This window comes from Callorhinus ursinus, unplaced genomic scaffold (genome assembly GCF_003265705.2).
Source record: "Callorhinus ursinus isolate GAN/ISIS: 27379988/994484 unplaced genomic scaffold, GSC_fseal_2.0 scaffold34, whole genome shotgun sequence".
Taxonomy (NCBI): domain Eukaryota; kingdom Metazoa; phylum Chordata; class Mammalia; order Carnivora; family Otariidae; genus Callorhinus; species Callorhinus ursinus.
In genome coordinates, this window is record NW_027397096.1 from 13,051,745 (window position 1) to 13,074,965 (window position 23,221).

Sequence of the window (23,221 nt, forward strand, 5' to 3'; positions counted from 1 at the left end):
CTCCCAGAGCCAGGAAGACTCAACATCCCCACCATGACTGGGCAGAAAAAAGCATGTGAAAATATCTGCCAATAAGAAATATATCTACCAGCAATAACAACAAAAGTTTATTTTCACGGATCATCTATACCTCCTCTCACCGTGGCGAAGGACTGCTCACTCTAGGTATCAAGACATTAAAAATATTTGTTGCGTTAAACAGCGAAGGAACGAACGTCCACTAGGGAGAGTCCAGCCATGACTCTATCTAACAGAGGACATTAATTAACATGTTTGATGATGCCTAGCACAGGGCCTAGGACCTGAGGAATGTTTTGGGGACATTTACTGGGGCAAAGAGCATGGGCTCTGCAGTGAGATTCCTGGATGCCTAATATCCTGGTTTGGCCATGTAATGGCTGGATAACATCAGATATACTATTAACCTCCCTAAGTCTCCGTCTCCTCAGCCCTATTTTATGGATGGGTAAGGAAGCTTTACCCACCAAGGAAGCTGTGAAGAGTGAATAAAATAATATAGGCTTGGAAAGAGTAAGCTGTCAGGAAATGTCATGTGCTGCTATTATTATTAATTAAACTGTAAAGCAGATGTGTATCTGTCTGTCTCAGGGGCAGGTGCAAAGGAATGAGCAGGAGAAGGGGACTGTCAGAGAAAAGGGAACAATGAGTGTGGTAGACAGGAGTGTGCCAGGAATAGCTCTTCGGGTTCCACTGCCTGTTCCTGGATGAAGATAATCCCACAAGGTCACAGGAAGCCAGGAGAAGAAAGCAATCTTCCAGCACGAGGCTCTCGGTTACTCCCTCACAGTCCTCTCGCCACCGACCAGACTCCTCAGTACTCACATATTTCCAGCCCAGAGTGGTTTTGCAGTTTTCACAGTAAATGTCTGCGACTGCATGGAGTCCTGTTAGCAACACTCGCTCTTCTGCAGGCCCGCAGCCCACATTAACTCTGTGCCAAGGGACAGAGAGAGAGAAAGGGTGGTTAGTCACACATTCATCCTCGGTCGTTCAAGCAGAGCTTGCAGCGAGAAAGTAACTGAGCACGGATGCCTCAAGGGACGCTGGCACTGAGAAGGGCGTTGTTTATGACCAAAAGGGATAACAGTCCCCAAAAGGTAGCCACGTGGAAACATCTCCATTGAAATGCATTTGAGATCTGCAAGTTCTGATTCAGTGAGTCTATGAAAAATAGTCTGTACGGTTGAGACTTTGCTTGGAAGGTTTCTAACTAATGCTTCTAATCTTGTGACCTAAGGGGACCAATGGATGGCCACACTGTGAAGACCACAGCCATGAGCACGGGTCCTCAGCTCAGAGCTTACTGAGGACTGAATGCAGCTGAAGATGTCAAACGGGACATCTGCACAGTCTTTGCCTGATTACAAGGATGAATGAGCCCCGTAGTATCTCCAGCTGAACATGTGAGATTGTCATTCTCACAGTTCATCACACTTCTGTGAGTGTCCCCCCCTTCCTTTCCCAGGTAAGAGGCTACAAAGGATGTGCCCAGCAGTGACAGAGAGCCCTATAGGCCGCGACTGCAGTGGGGGAGGCTCTTCACTACCCGGGCTTTTTCCTCCAGCCCCAGCTCCTGCAGTGGATCCCCATGTCTTTTGTTCGACCTCCTCTCCTCCCGGATGACTCATCTTAGACCTGGCTATGAAGCCTCCATGATGAGGCTCTCGGAAGCACTTCAACGTCTTCCCTATGAGCCTACAGCCCTCTGATGTGCCTACTGTGGGTAGTAAATGTATTATTTTTAGCCAAAGATGCTGCCCCCCCCCAAAAAAATTCCCCAAAGATAACTGGCTACCTAATGTGGATAGTAATGTTCTGCAGGGTTTCTATTGTCGCAGAGGGGGCAGGGGCCATTGTTTAATTATGACTGAGTGCTGCTTTCCCCCCCACCCGACAAAATTTGCACCAAACCATGGATGTACCAGAGACACTCACACTGAGTTAAAGAGGTATGCTCGTCCTTGACTTCCTTGGAACGACTGAAATGCAAGGAAACAAATTGATAGTTAGATATCCATTTCATCCACCCATTCGGGAAACCAGCCCTAAATCACAACAATGACAACCTTCCAGGATTGACACAGCAAAAAAAAAAAAAAAAAAAAAAAAAACGGCCCTGAGCCATTTAGTAGAGGAGCTGGCAGCTAGCATGAGGGAGGGCAAGAGGAGAGCATAAACACAGCCACAGAGCTTGGGCCAGCCCACACTTGGACTGTTCTCACCAGCCCAGGTGAGAAGACAGAAAAACCAAACTCCACAATGTCACTGAGAACTTCTTCCCTCCTGACACCGTCTGTTCTATTAATCCACCCAAGATAATCCACACTGGCCTTTGCTGGACCTACTTATTTCAGGCATCTGTGCTGGCCACAGCTTTCCTCGAGGTGGTTAGGGAAATCAGTGGGGGCACCTTTGCTTGCCCTCTTGGCCCAACCCCGAGAAGATGCCAAAGGATCCCCAAGGCAAGAAAGAATACACCACCAAACCTACACTTCTCACGTCTTGTGATCCTAACTGCCGTTAAGAGTAACAATCCTCTTGCCTGGGAGCACGGGCACTCTCCTTTTGAGGTGTAAGCAACTTGATCTCTAGATCACAGCAACACTCATTAAGCAGCAATCCCATTTTAAATCCCAGCTTCGATATGAGCTGTTCTCTTCCAGCTCAAGGGCAGCAGAAGCTGGAGAAACGTGAGCCAGGGCTTGCCATGCAGTTTGGCATCCACTTCCATTAAGACAGGCCCTTGCCGTGTTTCCCTCCTCTGGTGACACCGACAGGTCCGGCTGACATGAGCCATCCGCGTACCGCTGCTGCCTGCATTTTTAATGTGGTCTGACAGTCGTACTCTGGATCCAACGTCCTAGTCTCCTCCGAAAACCACTCTAAAAACAAATAAAATAAGGGGACTCTCCCATGACCTCTATTACTCCGTGGCTGGAGAAATCCAGTGGTGACTAGTTAACAGAGGACCAGAGGGTAGGAGAGAACCAGACAGGACACAGATCACTGCACACCAGACAGCCACTGTCAGAAATACCGGACTTCAGGGATCAATGCCGCCAGCCAGAAAGAAAGGCAAGATTTCGGACTTGTGGAAAAAGCTGCCTTTGGGACAGCTTGATTGTTGGTTGCCTCCAACAGGCAAACGCACCAAAGGCCTGTGCTCCCAGGTGTAGCTCCAAGAAGCAAGCAGATGTTCCCCAGCTGCTGCTCAGGCCTAAACCAGCTCTTCCCTTGGGTTTTGAAACATTCCTGGGGAACAGAAGAAACTCCCAGGCTGAATGAAGCAGGAATAGTTGTGTCCCAGCCTTGAAAACCTGGAGGTCTATGCCAAGTGTTTGGAAGAGACAATGTCCCTGTGACACAGACTATGGATTTAGACAACCTGTTAGTTCAACCCTGGAGCACAAAGACACCCAAGCACTGGCAGGGAAGCCAAAGCTTCACCGTCTGGCCCCACCAACCTCTGCGGTCCCTTCTCTCGCTATAGCGTCCTCTGCTCTAGTCAGGCCAAACCACACGCAGTTCCCTGGAACTTGCCATCTCACCAATTTGCCCATGACGTTCCCTCAGATGGGAAGGCTCTTCCACCCTCAGCTCAGCTTGCTCTCTTCCGTAAGGCTTTCCCTGACCTCCCCCCAGAAGAGGTACCCGTTGGCCCCCATGTTCTGGACTCCTCCTGTGCCCTGTCTGTGCCTCTTTCTTAGCACTTAACATACTGGATCTAATTGATATGTTTATTTTCTAACAACCTCACTAGATGGGGAGCTCCCTGGAAGGTATGGGCCAAGGCTTCACTCTCTCTGAAACCCTAGCACAGAGCACATGAGTCTGGTATACTGTAGGCCTTTAATATTTATTCCACAGGTGAACTGCCTCTAACTTCCTTTATTTCTTTAAGTGGCTTTACTGATGTATAAGTCATGTCGTAAACTGTACCTATGTAAAGTGCACTATTTGTATCTACCTGTGAAACCATCACCGCAATCACGACTGTCATACCCAGAAGTTTCCTCGCGTCCCTCTTCACCTTATTGCCTTCCCTCCCCTCCTCACTCCTTTCCCACTCATCCACAGGCACCCACCGCCATCACTGTTGCTTGCATTTTCCAGTTTTTTATAAGTGAAATCACACAGTATGTAGTGCTTTTTGTCTGGCTTCTCTTACACAGCATCATTCTTCCAAGATTCATCCACGCTGTTGCATTTTATCAAAAGCTCATTCCCTGGGGCACCTGGGTGGTCCCATCAGTTAAGCTTCCGACTCTTGGTTTCAACTCAGGTCATGAACTCAGGGTCGTGAGATTGAGCCCTGCGTCCGGCTCCCTGCTCACTCAGCATGGCGTGTGCTTATCCCTCTCTCCCCCTCATCTCTCTCACTCAAATAAATAAACATAATCTTTTAAAAAAAAAAAAAGCTCATTCCCTTTTTATTGCTGAATCGTATTCCATTCTATGGATTTAACCATAATTCCTTTGTATTTTTTTATTTTCATAAGGGATTTGGACTAGTCAACCTCCCAAGTCCCCTTACAGCTCCAAAATTATATTCTTTTATGATTCCTGGTTCTACATTATGGATAATCAGGAGCGTCATCTTCTAAGAAACATTTGTTGTAAACTTCAAGTTTGGAGCTTAGAAGAATGAGGCTATGGGAAAATAAATTCTAGAAGAAAGCAGACAGGAAGATAACACAAAGCAACACAGCTCTACCATTTATAACAGGATGAGGTATTTATTTCCCAAACAAACACAGATCTGCTATACCTAGAGATAACTGGGAATATAGGGAGAGAAGCAGCATTTAAGACTTTCCAGGGTAGAGGCATCCCCAGAAGGTATATAAGACAATCAGGGTAGGGGAAAAAAAAAACACCTAAATTTTTAATCTACTTTTATCTTTCTTTCCTTCCTTCTTTTTATATTTTTCTCTTAAAAAAAAATGGTTTCACTAAACAGTCAGAGATTTGCCACTGGGATCTTCCCTGGGTTAGTGTCATGTGCGCACAGGTTATCTAGAAGGAAGTGTGGGGCTCTCATTGTACACGTGTGTGGTGTGACAGCGGTGCCCTTCAGTCTTCGCTTTCAGCTTATCGTGAACACTGCTGTTTTCTGTGCAACAGGATGTCAAGAATGAGACTAACCTTAAGTTAAGACAAAACGAAACGAAACGAAACAGGATATTTGGGGCTCCTGGGTGGCTCAGTCGGTTGGTCATTTCGGCTCCGGTCATGATTCCAGGGTCCTGAGATTGAGCCCCACGTTGGGCTCTGTGCTCAGCAGGGAGTCTGAGAATTCTCTCTCTCCCTCTGCCTCTGCCCCTTCCCTCTGCTCATTCTCTCTCTTCCCCCCCCAAAATAAATAAAATCTAAAAAACAGGATATTTAAACAGTAGGATCCTTGCAATTTTTTGTATATATAGGATAGCTCACCACGAAGAGGTTCATTTATATCAAAGTACTTAAAAATGTAAAGAAGTTATACATTTTCCTTTTGTAAAAAGATGAGCATTCCAAACTCTCTGGCCTTTGCTGTAAAAAGGAGCTTGACATTCATATGGTACTCTTATTCTGCAATATTTTCCAAAAGAATAAACCCACAAAAATTTGTCCCTTTAAAGAATAGGTGACATTTCAACAGGGAATGAGAATATAACTTCTTTTCAAAAGGAACTTATGCTATGGAGAGAACTGGTATCTGGCAATGTATTCGTTTTTTATGATCTTTGTAGTTTAGAATTGACATGACTATACAAAAAATTGATTCAAAACGAATGATATTTGGAAGAAAATGCAGGTGGAAATCTTCGTGTTAGAAAAGATTTCTTAGATCCTGCCCCAGAAACAATTTATAAAAGAAAAAGACTGCTAAACTGAACTTCATCAAAATCTCAAACTTACTCTGAAAAACCGATAAAAAGAAAAGTTAAGCCATAGACTGGGAAAAAAATATCTGGAAATCACATATATGACAAAGCACTTGTACCTGAAATATATAAAGAACTCTCAAAATTCAACAATAAGGAACAAATGCCCCAATTTTAAAATGAGCAAAAGAGGCTCTCGGCTCCTAGCCCATTCGTCAGACATCAGAATCTGCTGGTGCAGGGCCAGCCACATCCCCGAGACACAATGGTAATGTCAGAGTAAATGGATTTGGTCATATTGGGCACCTGGTCACCAGGGCTGCTTTCAACTCTGGCAAAGTGGATACTGTCACCATCAGTGACACCTTCACTGACCTCAACTATGTGGTCTACATGTTCCAGTATGTCAAGCTCATTTCTTGGTATGACAATGAATTTGGCCAGAGCAACCAGGTGGTGGACGTTATGGTCTATATGGCCTCCAAGGAGTAAAAGCCCCCTGGACAACCAGCCCCAGGGAGAGCAAGAGGAAGAGAGAGGCCCTCAGCTGCTGGGGAGTCCTTGCCCCAACTCATCCCCTGACACACTGAGAATCTCACGACCTCTAGACAGTTTACATCCCAGACCCCCAAAGAAAGGGAGGGACTCGGGGAGCCCTACCTTATCATGTATCATCAATAAAGTGTAGTATACCCAGCCAAAAAAAAAAAACCTCAAAAAATAACCTCAAAAATAGTTTTAAATAAAAAATAAAATGAGCCAAAGATTTGAACAGACTTCACCAAAGATAAACAGATAGTAAGTAGTCACATGAAAAGATGCTCAGCATCACTAGTCACTGGGGTAAGTACAAATTAAAAACACAATGAGATCAAAACCACAATGAGATACCACCTCACACCCGTCAGAATGGCTAAAACTAACAAGTCAGGAAACCACAGATGTTGGCGGGGATGCGGACAAAGGGGAACCCTCTTTTTTTTTTTTTTTTTTAAAGATTTTATTTATTTATTTGACAGAGAGAGACACAGCAAGAGAGGGAACATAGCAGGGGGAGTGTGAGAGGGAGAAGCAGGTTTCCCACTGAGCAGGGAACCCGATGTGGGGCTCGATCCCAGGATTCTGGGATCATGACCTGAGCCGAAGGCAGACGCTTAACGACTGAGCCACCCAGGCGCCCCCGAAGGGGAACCCTCCTACACTGTTGGTGGGAATGCAAGCTGGTGCAGCCGCTCTGGAAAGCAGTATGGAGGTTCCTCAAAAAGTTGAAAATAGAGTTACCCTATGACCCAACAATTGCATTACTAGGGATTTACCCCAAAGATACAAATGTAGTGTTCCAAAGGGGCACCTGCACCCCAATGTTTATAGCAGCAATGTCCACAATAGACAAACTATGGAAAGAGCCCAGATGTCCAACGACAGATGAATGAATGGATAAAGAAGATGTGTATATATACAATGGAATATTATGCAGCCATCAAAAGGAATGAAATCTTGTCATTTGCAACGACGCGGATGGAACTATAGAGGGTATTGTGCTAAGCGAAATAAGTCAGAGAAAGACAATTATCGTATGATCTCGCTCACATATGGAATTTAGGAAACAAAACAGAGGATCATAGGGGAAAGGAGGGAAAAATAAAACAAGACAAAATCAGAAAGGGAGACAAACCACAAGAGACTCTTAATAATAGGAAATAAACTGAGGGTTGCTGGAGGGGAGGGGGGTGGAGGGATGGGGTAACTGGATGATGGACATTAAGGAGGGCACGTGACGTAATGAGTACTGGGTATCATATAAGACTGATCAATCACTGACCTCTACCTCTGAAACTACTAATACACCAAATGTTAATTTAAATAAAAAATTAAAAACAAAAACAAAAACAAAACAACTCTGGAACAATGAGATTCTGAGAACTTCCAGGTTGGTGAACACATCAAAGTGCTCAGTAAGTGATGTGCCCTGAAAGGGCATGAAAGCTCCACCCTCCACTCTACTCTCATCTTTTGGCTCTATGTATCTCTACCATTTGGCTGTTCCTGAGTTGTATCCTTTATAATAAAATGGTAGTCATAAGATAAAAAAAGAAAAAAAAGTGAGATATCACCATGCACCTATTAGAATGGTTAAATTTTTGTAGGCTGACAAAACCAAGTTAAGAATATGTAGCAACCAGAACTCTCTCATACATTGCAAAACAGCATAACCACTTTGGACAAGAGCTCGGTGGTTTCATTTACCCAAGTTAAATGAAAACCTATGCTCACGCAAAAACCTACAGGAGAATGTTTTCAGAGCGGCTTTATTATTAATTGTCCAAAACTGGAAACAACCTAAATGTCTCTCAGTTGGTGACTGGATAAAATGATACCTCCCATATAATGGTGGTCTGCAATAAAAAGGAACCACCTGTTGATACACATACCAACATGGATGAATCTGAAATGCATCAGGCTAAGGTAAGTGATTGCCAAAGGTTATGGGTAGGAGAAGAATTTGACTACAAGGAGTAACAGGGAAGATAGAATTATCTTCATTATGGGGGTTGCTACAAGACCAAGTATTTATCAACTCATAGGACCGTATACCAAAGAGTGAATTTTACTTTGTAAAATTAAAGAAAATTTAAATCCAATAAAAATTTAAAAATAAGCCATCTCTACAATCTCTCATCTGTACACTGTATTTCTGTATTTACACAATTAGGACCCATTTCCTAATGTACTCAAAAGTATTCCAAAGAGCAATTGCAAGTTCTGCAAAAACCTTTGTGTAATTGGGTAAATGGGTTGGAGCATGGGGATCATGATTTTCCTAGGCACAAACATGCTAACGTTGCATTTGAATCTACCTTTCTTGTAAGAACTTTTCAGCAAGGGAAATTGTTAAGATAAAGTACTGAAAAATATCATTAGGACATACCTTAGAATTACTGTATCAGAAAGTGATAAACCAATAATTTTTTTAAAAGAGCATATTAAATCACATAGCTTCAATAAGATCTGAAAAACAATTTAAATTGTTTTTCTTCCTAAATTATAATTATTAACATTTCTTTGAACATAGGCTTATAATGTACATATTCCATAGTAGTATGCGTATACCACTTATAAGTGTCCATATATTAGGAGTATATACTCAAACATTTTACTAGTAGGGATAGGTGATTTTAAAAGTCTGGGGGCCATTCTGGGGGTTTCTGTCTGCTTCAGGGCAGGGTCTATGAGTAATTTCCTCCAGCCTGGCATAGCCTAGAATTCCTAGACAGTAGGGGATGGGGAGGACACATGGCAGAGAAGAGAAATGCCAGCCAGGCCCAGAGGTGCCGCCCAGGGCCACTATGGTCCCTCCAGGCCTGTTCCACAAAAAGTGCGCTGGCTGAGGCCCACACACTGCAAAGGGCTGTCTTGGAGGCACGACCTCCTAGGGCAGGTACCCTCCTGGGTAACAGTGAACCTGCTGGCTCAGCCTGGCACTCAGGAGCAGCTGAATTCCCTGGGATAGAACTCTGGAAGCTCTTCCACCATGGCTTCCACACTGGGCCTCTGCCAAGGCGACATTTATGATGGGAAAAACAGCCACTGGAACAACAGGCATCTTGCAAATAGACACAGACAAGAATAGCCCCGGCCGGGTCACTGTATCCTGTGGGGCCCGGCCCAGCCTGGCACACCCAGGCACGGCCTGGCACTCCCTTGAGTGAGGGTGGTACCAAAGGTGGGGAGACTGAAAGGAAGTTAAGGAAGCAATTAGAATGAAGCAAACAGAATTTCAGACCAGGAGATCCCAAACAGACTGTCAGACACATTTGTTTGCTGTCATTACTGCCAGGCAACAAGGCAGCTCTTTTTCATGTTGTGTATCAACCGAGGCTCGTGTTCAGGACTCCAGGAAAGTGGTTTTTTTTGTTTTGTTTTGTTTTTTTAAAAAATTACACAACACTTTTCTTCTGTCCTTTAAAGGAAAGTAATAGTCCAGGCCCAGCCCTTCCAGCCAGCTCAAAGGAATGGAAAGGGCTTTGAGTTTCCTGTTTAGTATCCAAAACCACTGATTTCTGGCCCCTTTTGAAAGTCTGAAGGCAGCAATTCCGTTTAAAAGTAGGAGGACCATTGCAAATGAATATTTTTCAGGGGGAGGTGGAAAAAGAGCAAACATATGGGTTCCTTCCCCTCGGTAACAGGCACAGGTCCTCACCCTTGAGCAGACTTGGGCATGACGTCCTCCTAGCATGAAGCAGAGCCTCTCCAACTTAGGCCCACTCCTCTCACTGGGAAGGTCAATCATTTTCTTTTTCTTTTTTGGGGGGAGTGGGGGAGATAGAGAGAGAGAGAGAGAAAGAGAAAGAGAGAGAGAGAGAGAGAGACAGAGACAAGCAGGCTCCACACTCAGCCCGGAACCTGAAGTGGGGATCCATCTCATGACCCTGAGATCATGACCTGAGCTGAAACCCAGAGTCTAATGCTTCACTGACTGCATCCCCCAGGCGCCCCAAGGTCAACCATTTTTAATGTAGCATGTGCCTCAGGAGGTGTAGAAAGATGAGGAAGCAGATGTCTACCTGCCCACCCAGCCACACTATCTGGGAGCTAGGTGCCTATCTGTGTATGATGAGATGATCTAGCCTTGGCATCAGAAGATCAGGATCAAATCCTAGTTTTACAACGACAACTTACTAGCTACCTGACGTGGGGAGAAATACTCAAACTCTCTCAGCTTTGCCATCTTTTACATCTGTAGATGGAAACATGCCTATCTCACAGGGTTTCTGAGGATAAGTAGTAAAACAAGGTCAATGAAGTCCACAGTAGAAGGAAGGTCAGTTCCCTCTCTTTCCTCTTTGGCCTTTTCAGGAGCCTGGAAAAGAGAGATGAAAAGGCTGATTCTAATCTACTTGGGTTTTCAAAATCCTTTTCTTTGGTGACTTTGATTTCTCTACTATTATGACAAAGGACAAGTGTTCCACTCTTTGCAACTCAATGTCTCCATAAGAATGGAGGGATGAGACTGAAGCTCCCCAGGATCCTTTCCTGTCATATTCTGTGACTCCTTTAAAGCCTTTAGTGCTTGCTTCTCCAACCTACCATCCACAGGCAGTGTGAATTACATGGGCTTCAAAGAGGCAGACTGCCAGAGTTTGAGTCCTGGCTTTGCCACATACCAGCTATGCTACTAACTTGAGCAAGCCAATTAACTGCTCTGAGACTTGATTTCCTAATCTGTAAAATGGGCACAGTAAAACAGTCCTCACACCAGCTTTCTTTAAGAAATAAAGGAGATACTGTGATGAAAGAAAGTGCTTCATAAACTCTAAGGCTTTATATATATATATTGTGTTGTTACAATTTCTTTTTATTATACAGTTATAAAATAACTAATTAGTGCAAAGTTGAGTTCTTTTTAACTGAAATGTAATTCATATTACCATAAAAGTCATCCTCTTAGGGGCACCTGGGTGGCTCAGTTGGTTGAGCGACTGCCTTCGGCTCAGGTCATGATCCTGGAGTCCCGGGATCGAGTCCCGTATCGGGCTCCCTGCTCAGCGGGGAGTCTGCTTCTCCCTCTGACCCTCCTCCCTCTCGTGCTCTCTGTCTCTCATTCTCTCTCTCTCTCAAATAAATAAAATCTTAAAAATATATTTAGAAAAAAAGTCATCCTCTTAAAGTATACAATTCAGTGGCTCTTGGTATATTCATAAGGTTGTGCAATCGTCACCACTATAATTCCGGAACATTTCCACTCTCCAAAAAGAAATCTCATGTCGTTACCAGTCATCTTCCACATCCCCTGCCCCAGCCCCTGGCACCCACAAATCTACTCTCTGTCTCCATGTATTTGCTGAAGGCACCATATATTATACAATACACCATCTCAGCAAGAAGACAGTAGAAGTGTTAGGTAGAGATACAAAGGAGGGTTAGCAAAACCCCTGCCCTTGGGATGCTGGCTAAACATCCCGCCTCGGGAGATCTGACGTTCTGTTGGGGAGGGCCCGGTCAGTCCTTTTTCCTTTCTCATTCTTTTCTCCATCCATGGTCAGGCCCAGTGGAGTTTCCCATTTAGGGTCAGGTAAGCCACAGGCTCCACTCCAAAGAACTGAAACCCATGCAAAATAATACTAGATCCTGTTTGGATTTCACCCTTGAGGAAGCATATGGAGAAAGTGGGAAGGGTAACAATAAAGAACAATGAAAATGATGAAAACTTCCATAATTAGAACCCAAGTGCTACTTAGAGCCAGTAAGCCTTTAGCTAAGAGGAAAAGAAGAATAAAAGGGATTTCTTCCATTTTCTCTGCAATAAGAGGAGCAGGAGGAAATGGACATAAATGGAAATAAGAGAGACTTGGGTTAACTCTAAGGGAAGAATTTCCTAACTGTGTAGGACTTCCACACAAGGACGCGGGTCACTAGGAAAGATGAGGAAAGAACAAAGCCATCTCTATGTGTTTATGGATTACAAAAAGCTTCTAGCCCATCTGTTTACAAACACTGAGATGGGCTAGGAAGCCACGTGTGCTGCCTAAGGACAGAAGTATGGCCTCCTACAGCCCTCATGCCCTGGCTTTGAGCTTTGGTAGGTCTCAGTTCACCCTCACATTCCCTAAACAGATGGAGGGAGGGGCTGGGAAGGGACTGGCTCTCAAGGAGGAAATGTCTGCTGTGTGGAGTCATAAAATTCCAAGGGCATGGGAGCATACATGATACAAATGATGCAAGGAACAAACGGCAAAAACAAAAGGTGCTGAGCAGTCTGGGCGCCACGTTTTATTGCTTACAGGGGGATATTCTGGGATCTAAGTTACTGAACGATCAGACCATTCAAATTCACCTTCCTGTTGACCTGCATGAAACAGGCTGCTTTTTGGGATGGACCTAGAGAAATGGAAGGGAAACTGAGAACAGAATAGAGAAAAGAGCCTGGAAAGTCTGCTCCCTCTTGCTGTCATGTCTGCGGGATGTTCAGTGGAAAGGATTCAGGCTTTAGAGCAAGCTGTGTAACCCTGAGCAAGTCACTGCATCTTTCTGAGCCTCAGGGCCCCATCTACCAAAGGGAGAAACGTAACGCCTATTCCATTAACCCCCTGTTCTAAAGGGATGTTGTGTTCAACGAATGCCTGTACATAAAGCACAGTGCCGGGCTCCTGAAACGGCACTTAAATGTTTGTTTCCTTTCGGCCACGCGGGCCTTCCGGATTTAAGATGAGAGATGTGGGACTACTCTGGAAGGGCTGGGCTGTCTTAGCAGAGCTTCCCCAGACTCTCTTCCAAACCCCCGACAGCCACAGACCCCCATAGCTCCTCTCCCACACCTCTCCCAGCTGTTCTAAGGGCCTCAGATGTGGTTTGGGGCCGTGGGGTTGTTCTCTGTTGAACCAAGAGCAGATAAGGCTCCCTAGTTTGTGACAAAGGGTTAGGACAGTAAGTAGATGCCAATGGAAACGTGAAGCCAGTGGGAAAACAGATGCTGCCGGCTCAACATCCTGCATTCGCTCCTTGCTCTTCACAGAAAAGGCCCAGAAAACATGCATTCTTCAGAAAGATAAAGAGCAGGGGATTCCCATAATCAGACAAGCCTCATCCTCTGCAGAAGAAAGCTGGACATGTCACCCTCATGAGGTCTGTTCAGGGAGACTGGCTTCTCAGTTAAGAGAGTGGAGGTAGTGGCAGGCAAGTGATTGTAATGATGAATGTAATGGCAGGCAAGTGATTAATACTGGGGCCCTTTGCGGTTCAGTTCGAATATAAAACTAAAACTTCAAGGGGGCTGAAATAATGGAACTCAAATTTCCCCCAAACCATCAGCCTCTTGAAAATAATTCACTACAAGCTGCTAAAATTAAAAAGATAATGCAAGTTCATATACCTAGGAAGGACAATACCAATTTCTTGGATTTGTTTCAATCTACCACTTGTTTCCAAAGCCAGCTGGACACTGGCAGATGGAATGTCCTTACACCACAAAAGATATCTGATGTCAGTTGGCAAAACCTACAGACTAGTCTAGGGGAGAATGAAGATGGGACACCAAGGCTGTTGTCCAAGGGACTCCCTAAAAGAAAGGAGCCTAACACAATTAGACTAATGCTAACATGTATATAGGACACCAAAGTATACAAAGCCCTTTCCCATACGTTAACTGATTCAATCCCTAAAACAGCAGAAGAAACTGAAACCCAGAGCTGTTTGAGTGACTTTCCCAGTTTCACACAGCTTATAATTCAAGGTCAGAACATAAATCTATGGCTTTTGACTCCAAGTCCCAAGATTTTACTAGAGCATGTTCACCTGGAAAATCTGTCTCTTTGATGAAGAAGGATGGATGAAGCTGTCAGAATTAATAAAAATCTCTTAGGCTATTCCACTTCCTCTGCTCTGATTCCATATTTACTTAGCAACTGCCTAAATTTAATTCTCTCACTCAAGTGGGTTTACCTTCAAGGAAGACAACACACAGTCCGAGCTTTTGGGATTATCCGTTCCACTGTAAATTAGTGAATTAGAATTCTGGTCCACCAATTAAATTCCTGCGAGTTGTGCTAGGTGAACTGCTTCACCAGAGCTTGGCCACTCTTGAGTGGAGAGGTAAAATTAAATTTGTAAACCTACAATGCTTAAGGCTGACTGAAGACCACTAAAGGAATGGTCTCTGCAACCCAGCCTGAAAACAGGCTTCCCAGCTCACTCCTGAATGATGATTCTCATTTCACAACCTGTGGGGAAAAAAAATAATTAAAAGCAAAGAAGCCCCTTAAAATCCCTTCTTTGGCACCTGGACATCATGGCAAAGAATGAGCAGAGAACCCAGAAAAATGCTTGGGGAGTTAGCTGAAAAAGAAAGACTTAACTAATGGCAGTCTGTAGGAATCTCATGCAGTGGATTGCAGTTTGGGTATAGCAGAGGATCTCAAAACAAAACAAAACACACATATGACTTTGTCCAGCTTTAATTTCATAGACCACTGGAACTTGAAGGATCTTCAAAGATCAGCCACTCATCTGATACATGGCTCTAATCTTCATTTCTACCAAACCTCTTCCAGGGATAGGGAACTTGCTACCTCCCCAGGAGGCCCATTTTACGTCCAGCCGCTCTGACTCTCCCAAAATTCCTTGTATGAGCTGAACTGTCTCCTGAGAGCTCCCTGAATGCCCCATCTTTATATCCTCTGGTGCCAAGTAACACTTTGAGTGATAGCTTTAAAGCTCACAAGGTTTCCTTGTACCAGCTGAACTTCTCCCAGGTTAGGAGCTTGATATAATGGAAGAACGATATAGTTGTATGAACTAGATACAATTCCCAATTGTGACACTTTCTCTACCATGTGCTCTTGGGTATATTCACTTCTCTGGCCTCAAGTTCCTCATCTGCCAAATGGGATCACAATACCCACCTCAAAGAAAGTAAAGTGGCTGGCATAGAACAGGCTTTCATAAACGGTGCCATTCTTCTACCACTTCCTTCAAATTTCTGTATGTGGTGCGGCTGTACCCTTACCAAGTTTACCACTATTTTTTTTAAATTTTATTTTATTATGTTATGTCACCATACATTACATCATTAGTTTTTGATGTAGTGTTCCATGATTCATTGTCTGCGTATAACACCCAGTGCTCCATGCAGTATGTGCCCTCCTTAATACCACTATCTTCTAAACCTCATTTTTCATTTCCTACTATGTGTTCTCTAAACACCTTCAACACTTTGCTTTCCTGGAAATGTTAATCATAGCACAGGGCCTTAAACAATTGGACTTCGGGTTGCACACACTAAAGTAGGTTAACTAATGTGTTGCTCCCCACTGTGGCAGCTATCCAGCATCAGGCTTTCCTCCAGTGAGTGTAGTAGTATACATCTACACTTAACCCCTATATTCATACACCACTGCCCCCACCCAATAGGCTGGGCTTAGGAGTCTAGTGATAACAAATAGCAATGAAGGAAGAGACAATGTTATTTAAAAGGGCCATGGTGGGGCTTGAAGAAGTCACAGCCAAAAGGCTCTTCTGAAAGAGACAGGAGCGTATAAATGAGGATAAGGTGCTTGCCAAAGTGCAAAAGCTGGGCACTGGTGATTCAAGGTACTCCTTCTAGAAACAGAACATGACTGGGTCAGAAAAACCAGCTCCCTCACTCCCACCCCTGCCAGACAAGGCTAGATCGTCCGCCTCCAACAGCATGATGTCCTTGGGCAGATCCCCGATCCTCTGAACTGGGAGTTGCATCATCTGTGAAATGAGGGGGTTGAGTAAGGACTCTTCCGAGGGTGAACATTCTGTGAGTCCACGTTCTCAAGAGAGTAAACGCCTCACACTTTAAACGAGCGTTTCTGACTCAGAGTTAGACCTCTTCTCTTATGTTTTTAAACTTCCTGTTTATCTGCATAAAAAGTCTTTTCTGTTCATCAGCTGGCCTATCTTATCTGACAATTCCTATTTTAGGACTCTCACCCTCAAGACATAGAGACTTAAATCCTTTTCATATATTCTGGTGCTCAACCTTCTTCCCTGGCCAACACTAAAGCCCCAGGCACATTGTGAAATATCAGGCACTGGAAAATCATTTCCCAGACAAAACAGTTTTGTGTCACATGAATGTAGTCTACAATTTAAAAACTGGGGAGAAATCTAAATGTCCAATAATAAGGGTGTAGCTTAGAATCTTGTGATATATCATAATGAGGAATACTGCGCCTCCATAATTATAAGTCAACAACTACCTAATGAGCAGCTATGTCTCAGACCTTGCCGGGCACCAAGGAGAACATAGCAAGCCAGCTCTGTCCTGAAGTTGCTTATAATCTAACTAGAAAACAGGACTAAAACACACAAAGTATGTATCAAACAATATATATCATTGTGACACATTATGGATGTGAAAGGAGTTTTTGAGAACGTAGGTGGAACTGAAGAGGATGAGAACATTCTAGGATTGCTGATAGAGCAGGAGGACTTTCCCACTGAAGAAATAAGAGCACTTAGCATAGTCAGTCTCAGCAAGACCCATCTACATCCCCATCTCCTTCCTATGAGAGGCTAATAACTCCATGAGAACGCAGCAGTGGTCCCTAGATGTTTGCAACCGTATCTTCTGTCCTCCATAGTTTAATACCACCTCAGGGCACTGTCTCAAGTATTATCTGTGTTTTATTAAGTGAGGAAAGACAACAGCTGATGGGGACAGAACCACCCCTGGAAGCCAAGTCTCAAGAAATCCCTGCCTCTCTTTTGGCTGAGTGTAAGCATTGTCTATTGTGCACACATCTAACACAGGGCATTCTTACCACTCCCCTTTCCACTAATTTTTCCTTATTGATGGGGGTGGAGAGGGTGTGGGATCATTAACAGCACCAGGCAGCAAATTTAAAAGCAGAACTTGTTAGTTTTTAAACAAGGACCAGCCAGTTGGACCACAGAGTGGGTGTTTCCATGCAAATTCCAGCACTTTCAAGTTGCTCCATGAACTGAGCCCAGCCAGGACAGCAAACCTTGTTTTTTTTGCAGCCAGCTCTTTGATTAGGTCTAGAGAGGGGCTCAATTAGCATCATGGAAACACGGAGCAGATTTCAGAAAGGAAAGGTCAGCTGCAAGCCCTAGCATTTGCTATCAGCCATCTGCCAAGCAGGAAGTGCTACTCAGATCTATTTTTAATCATCTTCCCTAGGCAAAAGCTCCTGGGAGAATGCAGAGGCCAGGCTTATTCCAAGACAAACATTTAATTGCTACCTTTCTGTACACATTTTAAAATAGTCTCTGGATACTCAAGACCAACTTATCCATCCATGCCCAGTTCTTGGGTTCTAGCATGCTGGCACCTACCTGCAAGGTTGTGTTTGGAGGCCATGGTTGAAGACCTCGTCTTGAGGAAATTTCCTGACTGTCTGAAATATCAACTAACTCCACATAACATAATAATCCCTATAACCGGGTTCCAGGGATTTGTTCTGGTTGCAGATAACAGGGAAGAGAGAAGATGTGTAAATCTAGGAGTACATGTTCATTCCCCACAGCAGTGAGCCAGGCAAAGCTAACTGTGCAAACTTCCTGCTCATTTTTATTTCAAGTGCATCTATCTCTTCAAAAAGGTAAATTAAAACCAGCAAATCTGGCAGTAACTCATCTGTTACTCAAGATATGGGTTGGCTAAAGAAAGAGGAAAGGTTTCATCTCAGTTCCCAGCGACTCAGCCTGTGCTATGGCTAGTCATCCAGACCCAGGAACATTTTGTCCACTGGCTTCTTCCCCCTCCTGACTAGTAGGAGCACTCATGTCTCAATTCCAGCCAGTCCAAAGAATGAAACATCTCTGCAAGGTCTGGACAGACAGGGAGTCAGGCACGGCCATGGCAGATTATGCAGAAACCGAGCCTGGCTCAGGAGCCCCTGCATTCTCCCAGCCCACACATCGAACACAGAGTTTCCTTGTCTCTTGACACTTAAAAAATTTCAGCCTCCGATTTCCACCCTAAGGTAAAGTCTAAGCATATGTACAATTGTGCCTCAGCCAAGTGAAGTCCCATCTACCAATAAAAGACGGGCTGATGGCTAGCCACCACCCAGGGCCTGCCCCATCAAACCCAATACTGGGGAGCTCCAGGACCCATTATGCAGAATGACAAAGGGACAAAGGGGTCTGCTCCAGGTTTTACCCACCTCTACACCCTCCCTCTTCCCTCCTCTTAGGAGCTTATCTGTCAGAGAGCAGCCAATGGGAAAGCTAAGCCGAAAGGGCACCTTGGCTGTGGGATATTTGCCTGACTATGTGAAATAAGAGACTGAGTATTTGGGGCAACTTAACACCAGCAGGAGCCCCGCCAGAGGGTCAGGGAGGAAGAGACTGAATAGGCAGACATGTGTTTCACAGGAGATCTAACTCCCAGGGTGGAATCCCTCCCCCCAGTGCTGTGGAACTCTGCTCTAGTGAGCTGGAGCACACAAGTCCCGGGGGGGAGGGGCAGGGGGCACTGCATAGGGTCACTCTCCCTGACCCAGTTGGACCACAAATTAATTAGGGCTTCTGAGCCCTGCTGACTCTTGAGTTCCTCTTCTTTCTGGTTTCAGGAGCAAAAGGAGCTAATTAGTAAACAGCTTAAGAAAGAGTAACTCTTCTGCCCCTGCTGAGAATCACCTACGCTTTCTCCATCCCTTCCCGTTTGCCATGGCTCTATGGGTCAAAAACCCTATTTTAAAAAAAAGAAACAGGGGCGCCTGGTTGGCTCAGTCGGTTAAGCATCTGCCTTCCACTCAGGTCATGATCTCAGGGTCCTGGGATTGAACCCCATAGGGGGCTCCCTGCTCAGCGGGGAGCCTGCTTCTCCTCTGCCTCTGCCCCTCCCCCTGCTTGTGCTCTCTCTCTGGGCAAATAAATAAATAAAATCTTAAACAACAACAACAACGGGAGCCTGGGTGGCTCAGTTGGTTAAGCGACTGCCTTCGGCTCAGATCATGATCCTGGAGTCCCGGGATCGAGTCCCACATCGGGCTCCCCGCTCGGCGGGGAGTCTCCTTCTCCCTCTGACCCTCCCCCCTCTCATGCTCTCTCTCTCTCATTCTAATAAATAAATAAAATCTTTAAAAACAACAACAACAACAACAAAAGAGACCATAGGGTGCCATGTCTGGTGCAAGTTCAAGACCCCAGGAACAGGGGGTTACCTGGAGATTTCAGAGCCAGGCATATAGCCTGAGAAGCACCAAGAGAATAGGCTTGGCTGGGTTTCCCTACAAATTTAGAGCAAGAAATAGTGTGGTAGAGCACTTAGGGGTATGATCTGGGGGTCATGCCTGAATTCCAATTCTGGTTCTACCGTTTCCTAACTGGGTTCCCTTGATCAATTCAATTTGGCTAAGCCTTGCTTTCTTCATCCCAAATTGGTCACGATGGTAGTACATTTCTCCCTGGGTCAGTATGAGACAAAAGTTGTGAGTCACATAAACAGTGCCCAGTACTGTGCTGGTATTTAGTTAGCATTCAGTAAAATGATGACTATTATCATTATTAGAAGGTCTCCAAAGAACTCTTACCTTTTTCAAACAAATGTTAGTCAAAACCACCCTTTGTGGGGTGCCTGGGTGGCTCAGTGACCTGCTTAGGGGGTCTGGTTCAGTGTTTGGCAGGGAGTCTGCTTGAGATTCTCTCCTTCTAACCCTACCCCCCGCCACCCCGCCTTGTGCTCTCTAATAAAAAAATAAATCTTATTAAAACAAAACAAAACAAAACGCATATACACCCTTTGTGCCTTCAGGGAGTGCAAAGGGCTAGAAGGCAGACAGCAAGCCCTGGCTACTTTCGAAGTGCTAAGGAGGCTGGAAGGCTGGGACTAAGGCGACGCAAGCCAGGAAGTTAACACAGCGTTTTTAAGGAGGCCCTTGCTCTGAGGTGCTGCCCCCCTGCACTTGGACAGCCCTGAGAGTGGGTGCCTCCTTGAATCTTGTGTCCAAAGTAGGCAGGGCCTTCATTCCCAGTCAAACTCAGACCTACAGAATAGGAATTTCTGGAGGTAGGTCCTGAAGATAGGCCTTTTTTATCCCAGGTTATTCTGATGTGCTGTCAGATTTGGGAATCTCTGCCCATGTATCCCCATTTTCTCAGGCCGGTTTCCACCACATTCAGGTGTATGCTAACACACAGCAGGAGTGCAGAAGCCATCTATTTCTCCCCTTCACTTTGCCCTGTTCCCAAACCCCATGACTACACCAAAAGCCGTGTGAGTTCTGCAACTCAGTTCTCACTTCAACGTAATAGAAAAACTAACTCATAAATGTGGGGCTGCAACTGCCACCTCATGAAGACTCAGTGAGCTTCAAGAAGCCAGCCGAGAGCGTCACACAAAAGGGAATACCTGGCCCAGCAAACCAGAGAAGTCTGAAAGGCCGTCTTCTCAGAGTTATGGGTGCTTGGTGTTTGCCAGTGATTTATTTGGCTGCTCTTTAACTGAAGGCATCACCAGGGAGGAAATGAGCCTGCTTACAAATTACAGCACTGGTTTAATTATCGGTGTTTATTAACTTTATACAATATCAACATGCCTGTCCACACAAAGCTCATGGACATACAGTTTCTAGAAGCTAGAGAAGGTGACTTTACGAAATAGGCCATGTTATAATATTCTAGTCCAATCTCAATCAAATGCTATCACTCCCTTGCCTAAAAGTGCTTTTCATGGCTCCCCACAGCATACAAAACTGAATCTAAATTCCTTAGCTGGGCCTTCTGGGCCTTGTACAAGGCACCCCTGCTGACCTCCTGCTGCCCCCTCTCACCCTCTCCATCTCTTCCTGTGATTCCTTAAGCTTGATCTCCTCTAGGCTGTTTCTCTGCCTCTGCTCAGAATGAACCCCCCTTTTTGTTGTTCACTTAGAAAAAACTCATCCTGCTATTTGCCCTATAGCATCCTGAATGAACAATCACCTCCTCAAAAAGCCTGTGTTTCACTACATCTTATAATCATTTATCTGTTTGTCTTCCCCACTAGATCATAAGCTACTTAAGGGCAAACATTTTCATGTATCCATTGCTGTTTCCTCAATGCCTCATACAGTAGTGTTCAATACGTGCTGAATGGGCAGGAGCTTACATAACTCACTCGATGCCACACTGAAGAGTTAGTGGCAGAGCCAGGCCTCAAGCACAGGTGGCTTAACCCTTCATTCAGGGCTTTTAAAATGATTCCAAGGACTGCTGTATGCAGGGCCCCACACGGTTTCCCCATGAGATGTTTCACACAGATGAGACTGTGTGAAACTATGTGCATCATCTGGCTTAGTCACCTCGTAACCTTTGGTGGGAACCTGGGGTGCTTGATGGTTGAGGCTGAAGTTTGGCCTGAGAGCTAACTGACACCAGAGTGTCAAGTGGGGCTAGTCGATGAACACAGTACATCAGCTTCTACACCATCCATACCAACTGTAACCACCGTGTTGGTTTTAGAATCCTCCTGAAATCACATAAACCCATTTCTCCAACATTCACTTCACGTTTTGTAGCCTGGGAAACAGCAAATAATGCACAAGGGCCCAACTGAGCCTCTCACCTGTTTCATACGTGTTTCACTGGAATACAGCCATGCTCGTTTATGTATTCTCTACGGCTGCTGAGTTGGGGGTTTAAGACCATATGGCCAGCAAAGCCTAAAATACTTACTATCAGGCCTTCACAGAAAAGTTTGCCGACCCCTGATTTAGCTGAAGGCAGAGGGAACGAAGACGCCAAAGTGCCCCTCCCTTCTACCATGAGACTGGTTGCCCCTATCCTAGAAGTTAGTGGACCAACTGGCTTTTGCATGATGTCATTTCTTTTTTTAGCACTGGTTACAGGCCTGGGATCCAGGAGGAGATTTTTGCCTGACAGACACACACAGGGGCTTGAAACACCTAGCCCGTAGCCTGGGATATAGTGGCGCTCAACAAGTGTTTATTAAATAAAGACATAAAACAAAGGCCTGGGAAGTGAGCCTGTCTGTGCCCCGGAACGGAAGTCCATCCTCCCTCCTGTCAGTTTCAAGGTGACCAGTCACACAGGTGCCTGGCAGCAGCCTGGTGACCTAGATTTGTCAGACCTTATCTTATCGGCTTTCCTTCCTTGTGTATTTACCCAGCACCTGCCCCCACAGTGCCCAGGGCAGACTGGCCTGTTGTTTTTACAGAGAAGGAGACAGACAGGGAGGAGCTTTCCTCCCCCACAGATATATACTTTGCCTTTTCTTTCTCCTCCTGAAGAGGGGATCAAGAAATATGGGGACTTGGAGCTTAAGGAGCTCCAGTAAGTCGGGTTTCTCCTGCTTCTTTTCTCCTTCAGTTGCCTGGGTGAATCTGTCTGGGGGCAACCTGAAAGGGCTCTCCAGAGCCCCACCTGTCATTTGGAACATTCTGCATTTAGAGGGGAGGGGCTGAGGGCAAAACCGTGCAGCTTTCAGAAGTAAACAAAGCAACCACCACCCAAGGGTTAGAGGCCTGTTCCTGAGAACAGACATTCCTCCAAACCCACATCAGAGAACAGCGGGTCTAATTCACTGGTCACCTTGAACTTCAAGAGCCTCGCTGGTACTTTCACTCGGCTGGGATAGCCCAGGTTGACACTGCAGTGAAGGACTGGGACATTCAGGGGAAAAGCTGTGCACAGGTGGGAAGCTCATGAAAATCAGGCCAATGGGATGGAAAGCACTGTGGAAATGTTGGTTTCTCAGCTGCCGCGGAGGGCCCTGGGGACCAGGTTCAGGATGGGGATCCCCACTTCTAGTGCCACCAGCTGCTTCTTCAGATAATGGGCTTTCCAGTGACCGAAGTACCAGGCACAAACTGGGCGAGGGCAGAGCATACACCTGTTTGCCA

General features: G+C 45.2%; 1 protein-coding gene across 7 annotated transcripts in view; it reads right to left on the bottom strand.

Annotated features, from left to right (window-relative positions):
- Nucleotides 1–23,221, bottom strand: part of YPEL2 (yippee like 2) — a 99,870-nt gene that overhangs the window by 45,602 nt on the left and 31,047 nt on the right. For all 7 annotated transcript variants that reach the window (XR_012374454.1, XR_012374455.1, XR_012374456.1 and 4 more), the window contains exons 3-4: nt 1,957–2,000; nt 844–952 (exon numbers count right to left, since the gene is read on the bottom strand). Coding sequence is in view for 4 of the 7 variants with exons in the window: in XM_073879508.1 (XP_073735609.1) it covers nt 844–952; nt 1,957–2,000 (153 nt within the window). In the remaining 3 variants the exon portion in view is untranslated. The remainder of the gene's footprint in view (nt 1–843; nt 953–1,956; nt 2,001–23,221) is intronic.